Source organism: Anopheles moucheti, chromosome 3 (assembly GCF_943734755.1).
Source record: "Anopheles moucheti chromosome 3, idAnoMoucSN_F20_07, whole genome shotgun sequence".
Lineage (NCBI taxonomy): Eukaryota > Metazoa > Arthropoda > Insecta > Diptera > Culicidae > Anopheles > Anopheles moucheti.
The window spans coordinates 3,391,858-3,404,255 of record NC_069141.1 but is presented as its reverse complement, the minus strand read 5'-3'; the positions used below and the strand labels follow the sequence as shown (position 1 = coordinate 3,404,255).

General features: G+C 39.7%; 1 protein-coding gene across 1 annotated transcript in view; it reads left to right on the top strand.

Moving 5' to 3' along the window:
* Positions 1–2,170: 2,170 nt before the first annotated feature.
* Positions 2,171–12,398, top strand: part of LOC128300431 (polypeptide N-acetylgalactosaminyltransferase 5) — a 39,884-nt gene continuing 29,656 nt past the window's right edge. Inside the window, exon 1 of the mRNA XM_053036477.1 lies at positions 2,171–2,655. Within this exon, the coding sequence (XP_052892437.1) occupies positions 2,464–2,655 (192 nt within the window). The 5' untranslated portion in view covers positions 2,171–2,463. The remainder of the gene's footprint in view (positions 2,656–12,398) is intronic.

The window sequence follows — 12,398 nt, the reverse complement described above, 5'->3', positions numbered from 1 at the left end:
CATTCCTACCCTCAGTGCCTGATTACGACAGGTATAGTATTTATTTATTCGATGCCTGTGTAAATAACGATTAGGCCAGGAATTTTTGCTGATGAGGGATCCTTTTGCAGAGCACACGTTAGCGTTAGCGTGTTTTTGTTTGTAAAGGGTGAGGATGATGCTCAAAAGGTGATCTCTCTCCTTTCCTTATGTTTAGAGTAACTAGTAGATTATCTGACAGCGGCATTTGCCGTACATACTGATTTCTGTTGGTTGTGATTTGATTATTCTGGCGAATCGCATCTGCTAGCGTGATAAGCATTATAATCAGCTCAGAATGTTATTCATCAAGTGTAGTGCATCATTTAATAGATTGTGTTGAAAGGTCTGAGAAGCATAACTGCTCAATTTTTTTTGGAAATGAAAATTTTATAATGAAAACAAAGACTTGTTATGAATGTTTAAAATGAGTTCTTTAAACTCTCTCAATATAAACATGATTTTTAATGCTTTCTTTTGTTTAATTTATTTCCAGATTCGAGATACAAGAGCAATCTTACACTGCAATAATGCTATTGGACATCGGCAGAAAATGAGAATAACCAACTGTATTGTTTTCTACGCTCAGAAATGTGCAAACAAATCGTAAACATTCACGCGACACGATTTTATTCACGTTGGAGAAGTGTGATCATGTGATTATCACTGAAACAAAAGTTAATCAGACTTTAGAATGGCTGTGAATTAAAACCACGTTCATCATCATCACTTTTTGGACGATAATCATCATTAACGCCAGCGTCATCATCATCGTCGTCAGCAGAGCCAGCACCATCAACAGATATGAAACACGACCAACGTTGACCAACAGCGTGTGGGCGGTTACGGAAATCCTCCGCTACTAATTATTCATCGGAAACGCATTAAAATTCATTCGGGCGGCCACATGGTGCTGCTCTCAGTGGCCAAATATGTGTGCGTCTATGTACTCTTTGCTACTGGACATGCTATGTACTACCGCTTTCTTCGTAATGACTCGGCAACAAGTCGTTTAGTTGAAGCCATTCAAAACCAAAAACTGGGAGACCGGGGTGCATGACGGTTAGATTCAGATTAATTCACTTTGTATCATTCTCCATTGTTTCGATGTCGTAAAACGGCCTTTTGCATGGACGTTAGGTTTTGTGGCTTATTGCACATAGGCACATATCCATAAATATGGTAAAGGAAAACAAAAACATGCGTTGAAACATCGGAATTCATCTGTGATGAAAGCTTTGTTTCAGACATCACATGTACAAAATTGACAGGCGTCCATGAAACATCTTTTCCTTAGAGATTTTTTTTGCAATCAAGTATTTATTATCCAACAGCTTCGTTTACTCAGGCAAACGTGCTTTATGATACAGAATATGCATACGTATCTTTCATAATAGCAACACAATTTCTTAGCATTGCAATAATTCAACAATTAGTGTGTAGATGTGAACAATTAAGGAAGAACTGAAGCGAGGCTAACTAATGATACCAATTTTGCTATCTTTTTTAATTAACTTACAATTTTTCTATTCTGTAATGTAATTCTAAACGTAACGTGTAACATTGCATAGCTACCGATATGTATCATAACATATGATTTATAGCATTATTTGACTTGAACGATGGGTATGTTGCAAATACCATTCCGTACTCACTTCGATTGCAAGCACTTCATTTTTGTGAGTGCACTCCACTCACCGGAAGTGGCAAGAAACACTATATCGTTTGCGTGGGCATTGTTGGTGAAAGTGCAGTTTTTAAGTTTCGCCGCGGTATGTTGTGTTGTCTTGAGGTAAATATTTAACTTACCTTGTAAACTTTAAATTAACTTCCGGGGAAGAAAAACGAGCCAACTTATCACAAGCATGCCCGAACGATAGCTCGGCTCCGGCCGGCATACCGTGCTATTTTCGCTTAGATTAAATAAACATTTAATGTTACGCCTGTTGAAACTGGTTGAATAGGTGTACTGAACAATCAATAATGTTTCTCTTTCGTTTATCTACCAAACTATCCATTACCATAGCTTCCACAGTTTTTGAAAAGGTCGAAAATGTAATGAGCGAATGTTTGATCGTGCAGTGTGTTTATCTATAAGTGTGCCACAGCTGTGTTTATGGAGTATGCAAGGAGTGAGCAATGTGTAATTATGTTACTAATGAATGTGCAATAATGTTCAGCAGCAGTGATAAATTGTAACAGTAAAACCACCGAAGAGAAATTTGTACACTTCTCTTCCCGAGGAATCTTTTGTGCTTGTGCGACCGAAATTGTTGTGTTCCGTAGCAGTTAACAGGCGTGCACGCGTGCGGAGTGTTAATGTTGATGTCTATTTAGTGCTTGCGTATGTGTGAATCTGCGTGCCGTTTGCTTGCAGAGTTCATCACATCTCCGTTCGGTGGGATAAGTGAATAGCAGCGGCGGAGAGAAAGTGTGAAAATTAAAATGTCCGTTGTCAGCTTAAATAGAATGTTTCGGGGGAAGCTTCGCACGAATACCTGCCGAATTGTGGTGCTGACTTCGCTCGTGTGGCTGTTGATCGATGTGATACTGATAGTAAAATATGCCGACTGTCCCAGCACGGGCGGTGGTTCCAGCTGGCTTTGCAAACGAAACAGTGGAACTTATGACGTGGAGGTAAGTGACACAGTTTTTTTTATTAAATCCTTTTATGCATCAAAATTATACGATTGGTTAAGATGAAAGCAGTTTTTTTTGGTTATTATAACTATTTAAAGGTAATTTCTAGATTGCTTTTACTATACATATTAATCATGTCCCATATGTTGATGGAAAAGTTTTATCTGTAGCAGCAAAAACTTATTGTTGCTTTTACGAACAAGTTTATCGATTTATCATTTGTTCTATGCTAAATATGGATGTTAGAAAGATATTTTTGTCAAAAAGCAACAAATTTAACCGAACCGTACTAAAAAAAAAATACAGGAAAAACCAGATGGGACATCGTTGATTCGTTTTATCTTTTGGTCTGGGAAATGGATGTGATGCTATCGATCACCGTACCTTTCGAACCGGAAAGGATCATACCTTTGTGATAGGGGGTAGTGGACGCATCGCACGGGTGTGGATGTTGCATGTATTTTTAGGTCGCAATATCAGAATCGGAACGGTATCCGAATGTTAGTCCTTTTGCGTATTCAAGTTGCGGTACTGCTCAGCAACCGAGAAAATTACATAAATCAATAACTAAACCCTTTTATCACTGAACCTGAAGGTGGAGACTATTAATGTACGTGTGTATTGGTGTATGCACAATTCCGTTTTTCGAATCCTAGGACTCCTAGGAGCCATTTGATTAATCTAGGAAAGTTTCCCACTGACCTGGGTTTGATGTAGCATACGTCTGGGAATGGAGCTACAACGATCGATGGATAAACAAATCTCGAACTTTATATTTTAAGGTTTGATTGTTTTGTGTCGGGCGTTGTCGAATAATGCTTTATTCTATTAGTGGTTGAATGAACAAGATGCGTATTGATTTAATCAAATAACATGTAAATTTCACAATAGCAAATTGAATGTACACCAACGCTGTGATCTCATAGCACAAACTTTATCTAAAAACGGCCTGGCGTGGATGGAAGATTCTAAAACAAATTAATAACCCAACATCTTGTGCCTACAAAAGGATATGCTGGCAATGAATCTAATAATTGAAACAGCTGCACAGCAACTGACCCGGGATGTAAATTTACTTAAAGAGCATTTGTGTAAGCATAAAAGAGAATATAAAAGATAAAATGGGCAAGAATCGTAAGCAAAAGTGTCCTGCACATTGTCCTTGTTGTGCCAAGATCGGGTTGTTGTAGGGCGAAATCTCGTTGCGGTTACACCGGGCTACAAGTAATAATAATATTCTCTCTTGCACTAACTGTGTGCGGGACGAGCAGAAGCGACTGATGCAGTAAATGTTGATTTCACAGAGAGTTGTATGAGTGGGCTTCACGCGCCAAAGAAAGGTTACGGTTCAAAAGAAGTCCCTGACTTCATTAGCATAAATTATGAGTGGGAAGGATACGCCAGTTGGCTTCGTTCTTATGCGTTTTTTTATTTAACTTTATTTTATTAAGAAACCTTTTTATTGTGAACCGCTTATTTGCTGGTGGATGTTTTGCAACGATGTAGCTTCCTTCCTTCTAATAATATTGCATTTAATTTATGACGTTAACATGAAAATGGAAATGTTGAAGTTGCTTTTCAATAACTTAAGACTTTTGTTGTTCAGTTCGACGGATTGATTTCTTTGTACTGTACTACGAAATGACAAACAAACATTTCTATAAACACTTTTATAGTTTACGGGTTGTGCGAATTATGAGTGCACGCAGAGTAGAAATTAATTAAATTGTTAATCTTTTTATTATAAAACAAACGAAACACCCCGGAAAGGCGTTAGAAAGAACGTATAAAACGATAAGGTGAAGATGAATGAAGGTACAATTGCAACATTTCATGTTTTCACATTGCTTGTCGGTGCTCTGTTGTGTGTTTTGCCAGCGTTTCGCCCATTCAGCATATGCTCAATGGCACCTTTATGCTCGGAATTATGCACGTACCCGGGTAGCTGGAGGGATTTGGGCGTGCTAGTTCAAAAGGACACTCGAGAATGAACTGTTGCACCACCACCAGGCTGCTCCCGGTTTCGGTCGTGCTTTACTGGCCTCTGGTAATCAAGTTATTGCAACTGCACTCGACGCAAAATGCATCCCCCACGCATTAACGCACCTCCCCGCCACACACGGGTGTGGCAAATAGAGACGCAAATGTTTTGCCTTTTAATTAGTGCGGAAATAAAGGTACACATAAACGCACAGTGAATGCATAATTTTCCCGAAGTGTGCACACTGTTGAGCGTAGAGCAGTGTGTGCATTGGCCATTAGCGGTCGCCTGCAGGATGTTCACGCTCACCAACCCCGTTTGTGCTGGCTTGAGCTGACATGGCTTCTTAACGCACGAGCCCGTCGATTCGTGGAAGGATGTTGTGCGTCAAAAACACAGTCCTGCGGTGGCCGGACTGCAGGTGGAATGTTGAAAGTGCATAACAGTGATGGTAGTTATACGTCAGCTTAACTTTTGGTTTCAAAATCATAGCATTAAAATGGGTTTGTGTGTGTAACAACAGGAACAACAAGTGTTAAGCATAGCTCGGATTGTTATTAATAAGTAAACTGGAGTTAATTTACCGAGTTCCATTTGCTTCGCAGGCTTTCGTAGGATCGACATAAACGAAACAGAAAGACTAATTATATTCATTTGCTCTTGTGTTGTTCATATTGTCGCTTGTTGCTGGCATCCCAAATATACACTAATTTTTATATGGTAGATTATACCTTAAAATCAAAAGTACCAAAATTACTTAAAATGCTTTTAAAATGCGATTTATATTTAAAACCGTAGAGGTTTGTTGGAAATTTCTTGGGAAACATCGTCTATAAATCGTTATCTTAGCCATTAGCTGCTGGTCCGGTTGTAAATAAGAGGTAGTTTGAGGATTCTAGGCTCAAAACTGCGAAGTAACTAGGGGGAAGGCCAAGAAAGCTAAATTTCCCAGTCACCTCTCCCAGGATCGCAGAGAGAAGAAGAAAATGTAATCTAAAATAGCATATCAAGATATTTTCAATTTTATCATTTTCATAAGACAAAGTAACTGATGTTATTGTTTGTTCTTTTTTTTGTGTGTAAAATAAACATAATGTCAACCTCGCACTGTACATCTGCTGATAATGGTACTAATATTTCAATAATATCATAATTGCACCCTATTACTCACAGAAGATAAAACGGCCGAAGCTAGACAGCTAAAATGCTTCATCGGGAATGCTTTTCATCGTATTTATCTGTCTTTGTTCATAAGAAAACGGGCACAGCGAACAATTTGCTCTCTAGGGGCGTTCTTTATGCTGTATTCACAATTTAGACATGAAGTGACACTCTACTCGTATCTTCTAAACAGGCAGAGGATGCCTGAGAACGCTGAGGCTGGGTTATGGTTTCTTTGAGATAAAAAAATATATAAATTTCTGCTTGAAAAAGGCACTTTGAGATAAAATGACAAACTCGCATCCTTTACACCTGCGCGTTCCTTACCTCGAGAACAATCAGGCCACAAAACAACAACCACGAGTAGTAGTAGCAGTAGCGAGTGAATTATGATAATTTTTTCCACCCACCATAAAAGAACTCTACCCCACAGCTTTAAACCACGTCTGTTGTAAAACATTAAACGAGCAGATTAAAAAAAGGTAGACCGGTGAGAGAGCGGTGGATAAACAAGTACTACGAGGTAGGAACAGAAGGGCAAGCAGAGAGCAGTTCGTCCTTTGTCATACCGTTTCGGCAGGTGAGACAGCCGATCAAAATGAATCTCTGGCACCATCTTCCTTTCATCAATTATGAAGGTGGAAAATAAAGAAACACAGAAGGAATCAGTGGAGGATCAATCCCCTTGGAGGCCCACGGAGGAATTATAGTAGGGGCCTCTAATTTTAAAAACGATGCAGGAGGGACGGGGAACATTGAGGGGACTTGAAATGAGACAAGGCGAAAAGCGCAGTAAGAAAGGGCCTACTCCGCCTACCGTTTGATCCGCCGCTGGGCCGCCCCTAATCATCTTCTTCAAATGGTCCGCCAGGGCCATCACCATCTTCGAATACAATATCGGAACCGGCTATATCACCACCAACACCAGTTACCACTGTATCTGTACTCTTCTAAATGGAGCTACAATCATACGTGCGCCAATTTCGAGAAGCAGCACGTGGTGGAATTTACAACTACAGCATCCAAGAAGCACTTTGCCATCGAATTGGTTCGCTCGCAGTGCTTCCGGGAGGCCTATTTGTTGTGGCCCCCAACACGGCGAGGCCCTAGGCGACCGCCTACTCCGCCTACCGTTTGATCCGCCGCTGGGGGGAATTGTCGGTTACATAGTGCATTTATTGTTCACTTGTTGGAACTAGGTCCTGTTAGGTTGTTAAGTAACATTTTTTCACGATAATAATTAGAATTAGAACAGAGGCAAAAAGGTAAAATATTACAATGTGGTGCAAAAATTGTGAGAAAGATTACAACAGGATAAAATACGGGCACCGCTCCATTCGTATCGTGTCAACGTCCCTTACGTATGACTTTAAAGTTAAAAAAATGTTAAAAGTTGATGTTAAAGGCTCAACGTGTTTTGTTAGCTCTGATCAATCCTAACCTCATCGTTATCAGTCGGTCTATTATCGGGAAAGCAACTTTTTACGAGGAGGGAATGATTGATGTTCCACTGATTAAGCAATGTAGCAAGACTTATCTTGTCAAACGAACCTCCGTAAAGGATGGCATCAATTATTCGTTTGTCTTATGCCGGTATTGGTTGCGCTCGGTGGATGATAAGATTAAAAGTATTTTATTATGATAGGTTGGGCGCAGTATGGTTATTTTATGTGTTTTATATTTGAACCGATTCTGCGCCAATGCCCGTTTTCCTTGGCTGGAGAATTCTCATACCACTCATCATAAATTGATCGTAAATTGGTCGGTGCGATTACAGTAAGTCGGCTTTATCCGGCAAATAAAACGGCGCTGAGAGGTTTGCTTCGAGCGGAACAGTCTTCGGTCACAGTCTTTCATAGCTGTAGCAGTGATGCATGATTTAAAATCGTAATGAGCGTTGTAATGTGCGATGGATATCTCAGTCATGGGAGCTCTTAGCGGCAATGATACTGTCAACTTCAGCATATAGTCAATTAAAACGAAGATACGTAATGTAGAAACTGATTATTAAACTGCATGCGTGGTTAGTACTAAATATAAGTCCGTTTTTAGAGGACATCTTCTAGCAACTTCATCAAATGACCACACTGAATGTAATTTTTATTATCATTAAAGTTTAAGACACACCATATACATCATGCTGTGACTGTAGTCTAAAACACTTTTCTCAAAAACCCATTTTTAATAATCACAAAAAGCCAGCCACCGACTCGGGGCACCGTAAAGGCTACTTCTTAATTAACAAGATCGTATTCTTTAATTAGTAGCTATGCCTAGAATTGCGGGATGCGAAAAGTTTCGTATTCCTTCTCTTGTCCTTTAAACAGCATCACTTTTCGGGTACGTGTTCGTAGTGGCCAACAAACCAACAGCACTGCCACAGTTGCACACCCTATTACGGACAAATTTACTCTGAAATATCGTTCGGGTGATTGTCAATTACCATCAACGGGTTGCAAATTGGATTTGCTTCATAAAGTTCATCTTGTTTCTCATTGCAAACCCAGCCACCCACCCACCCAAGCTGCCGTTTCCGTCAAAGGCGAAATGGCAAATGGTGGTGGTGGTGTCGCGCGATCACACGAAATGAGTGAAGTTGCTCATGCCTTCCATCTTTTGTGCTGAAAATTGGGCAATGTGGACCTGGGTGATGCGGTCGGGGAAACAATGTTTCGTTTAATTCACCTTCTTTTCTTTTCCCATGATTGCCTTTTTTCCTGGTGTTTTAACTCCCACTGCACTGCAGGGTTCAGTTCATTTTTCCGCCAGATGTCACCAGCGTCTGGACCCATTGGTTGGCTTGATACAAGTGTGCTGGTGTTGCTACGAATAGACAAAAATTCAATCAAAACTTTTCCCTGCCGGGTCCTCTCGCTTGTGAAAGGCCATCAGTGAGGCGTGAAGTTGAGAAGAATACGGTGCTGTTGACCATTCAATGTGGGCAGCTATAGCTGATGAACAGTGGATGTGCGTTAACTAGGAATGGAGATCGAGTAGTGAAAGGCGAGGTGCTAAATCTTGTTTCGAGTACTTAAATTGCGATAGAAATTGCAATTCTCTGCTACCTATTCAAAAAAGTGAGGGCTTTATGCTTTCCTGAGCTGAACACATTTTGAAGCAGCTCGAAGGAAACCTGGGAGCGGATGTATGCCATTTTCAGATGTTGAATTGGAACTTTGGAAATGCAGATGTTGTTTATGCCAACTGATCGTTTAAAACTTTCTTCTACTAATTGACAACCGAAAATAGGATACCCGCACACAGGATTGATTTTCTAGATAGGGTTCAAAGAAGGTCTACCTCTTCATGGTAGACCTCTTGAGGTTGTTGTACCACTAAAGAAGAATAATACTAAGGATTTGTCGTTAAATTAATTATTGTTTCGTTCACTAAAAGTTAATACAAATTTTTCACTAGTCATAGAATAGTCATTGCAAGATCGTCAATAGTATTGGCCGTGTGTTTTCCAAGACTGCGATTGAACAACAGAGTGGAATTGCTCCAATTATTTTGCCCAATCGCCTGTTAACATGGGAGAGCAGCGATCTAATAAATGTTCCATTCAATACTCAAACAGCAAGAACAATCATCGCACAAACGATGGATGATCGGATGATAGAAAACAAAATGGTAAATGGTATTGTTGAGCTCTTTCATTTCTTCTTTTCAACCACCGACAAGCATCATCATCATGATCGTTGATTATTCCGCAGCATTAACTCGATTGACTTACAGCCGCCATGGCGTAAGAAGATGTGTACATGTTGAACAGTAATAAAAAAAAACTGTGGGTGGATTCTGATAGCGGTGTACGGCAGCATTGTAAAAAAAACTTTGCCATTCTTTTTGACCGGGATTTCCAATTCTACCATTGCACCTGATCGGATGGGCCGATTAATCTGCGTGATGAAAATGGATTTTAAATGGCATTAAATGGGCTATGCTTCGCTGAACTTGATTTTATGGCAGTTTTTTGTGTATAAATTGCCGTGCCAAAAGAGATATTATTTGGTATTGTTAAATATTTAGACGAAAACAAAATTGTTCTTTATTCTATACAGAAAACGATAATTGATAGAAAGAGTACTTTAATAGAATAGTATTTCACCTCCAGTTTTATATTATCAATAACAATACTTTTGAAATGAAATGCTCATTGACACAATTAACTCTGTGTCTTTTTATCTTATTGTTCGTTTAAGTTCTTAAGTGCAATTTAGTGCTTTAAGCGCTCATTTAAGAATGTGAAAATATACTTTACGATATTACAGTCATAGTTTATAAAGTTAGATTAAGATGAAGAAAATTACTCTTATAATATAATAAAGGAAACACTTTAAAGCATTTACAAAGGTTTAGGTAACAGATTGATGATAGAATTTAACCCTTGTTGGTAATACTAGGTGCGTTACGTGTCAAATGGGATTTAGTGGTTAGCAGTGTGGTTGGCGATTTATTATAAATGTATCACTTTTCTCCGCCCTCCCGGGGAAGCGTACTAGTTCGTGGTTACTTTATAGTGGCATAGGAATGCTTGTTTCATTAACTCCGTGTCGAGTTTGTTGCCCTTCGGCGATGTTTTGTGGATGAATTAATGATGCATTTTTGATGTTATGGACACTAATTTATTGCGTCCATTGCGGCGTGTGCACGATGCATTTTTAATTGCAATGTGTCGAACGATATGGACAAAGTACTTACAAAACCTCGCTGCATCGCATCATTCGCTGTCTCACATTAACACTACGGATGAATAATTGACGATGAGATTATGATGGTGGAAGGTACTTTTGTAAGATAGTATCATGTTAACATGTTCGTAAAAATCAAAATCTTCCTGAACACACTTGAATAAACACTTTGAGCACTGTTACAATTGTATACGTCTAAACCACATCGAACACATACACTACAACTTGGGCCTTAGTTAAGGATACATTTTAAAATGTTGAGCATTCTATATATTACGAATCCCCGAAAAGAAAAATTTATACCAATCACTAATCACGCAACAAACTTCTTAAATTTCACTTCTTCTTAAGATGAAGCACTGCTTGAACTGACGTGTCTCTTGCGGGCATAGGCAATGGTCTGAAGTCGTTTGCTTGAATTGGACGATTTAATGCACTTGTATAAATAATCTGTTACCACCAATACGATCTCGTACTGGGTCATATGTATGCAGGTTGTGTGATTTTTTTCTTTCCAATACGGTAAAGAGTTCATTACTCGGAGACTTGACTTGAAAAGCAGGTTGACGGCCATTTTATCGAAAGATACAGATCAGTTAACAATTGGCCCTTTAAGACATAGTGTGTTCGGTTGTGCGTGCTCGTTGCCATGTTTAGCCACCGGTTTATCATGCAGCGCCTAATTTTTCTGCTAGTGTTGCTTTGCTGCATAGAAGGCTATTACTGCGAGGAGCCACCTAAGGGAGGGAAAACGATTCCCGCTCCCGATATTTCGCCACTTACAGATGTATTAAAGGAACATATCGATAGGTTCAAACTGTTGCGTGATGATTTGAAGAACCTGCAGGAAAGACAGCAAGGCCAAAATCCGCTCGCATTCTTCCGCGAAACGATGCGCATCATGGAAGGGTTACAGACGTTGGGCAAAGATTGGAAGGATATCGATCGTATGCAAAAAGATCATAGCCGGAATTTCGAAATCGTTCTGGAAGAGATGGATCCAATGTGTGGCCAAGTAAAGCCCCGTGCGCCTTTCTTTGAAATTAAATTACGTTGCAAGTATGACAATTTGGGTGGCAATCCGTACTACATTATTGGGCCGCTTAAGCAAGAGCAGATGAATCGCGTACCGTTCGCGTTGGATATTTACCACGATTTTCTGACGACGGCCGAAGTTAAGCACGCAAACGAAACGCGCCAAGTCGAACCAAATGTGCGCCGCCGCCTAAATACGCTCGTTCCAAATTTGTTCAACGTGGCCGTGCGGGAAGCAAGCGAGAATGGTTACAATGGTTCGAACGTGAAACACCGTGGCTTCAGCATGATTGTCTACGTAAGCTATCACGCCGTAATGATCGGTTATCTAGAATTATCAAGTTAATTCTATTCGTTTTTGGTATTTTAGCTGGAATCGTACATCAATTCAGGCATAACAATATTTCCCGAAGGTATATTTACGGTGGCACCAACCAGCGGAAGTCTCGTTGTGACTAAGGCGCATCCCTCGATCTGTCCGTCCGGTAATCCTCTGAATGTTATTACCAATTTCAACGTTAACTCTAGGAAAACAACGATGTAAAATGCTTGTTGAACATTAGGTGCAAATAAAATCGTAATAATAATGATATTCGTAGCACGGTTTACATTTGGGTGTTTAACTAACACATCACCTTTTTGTAGAATAGGAGATGACCGTATCAGCATGATCAGTCTATGACTAGTCGTAAAAATTATGACCCAACAAACAAGGTTTTTAGAACGAAATCAAATCTAAATCTCGTTAAAATTAAGACGGCTCCACACAAGGTGAGCATAGTTTAAGCTGCATGCTTGAAAAGAATGCCATATGTTGATTAAATTTGACATTTATTGAATTTTACTTTATGGGAAAAACATGTCGCGCAAAC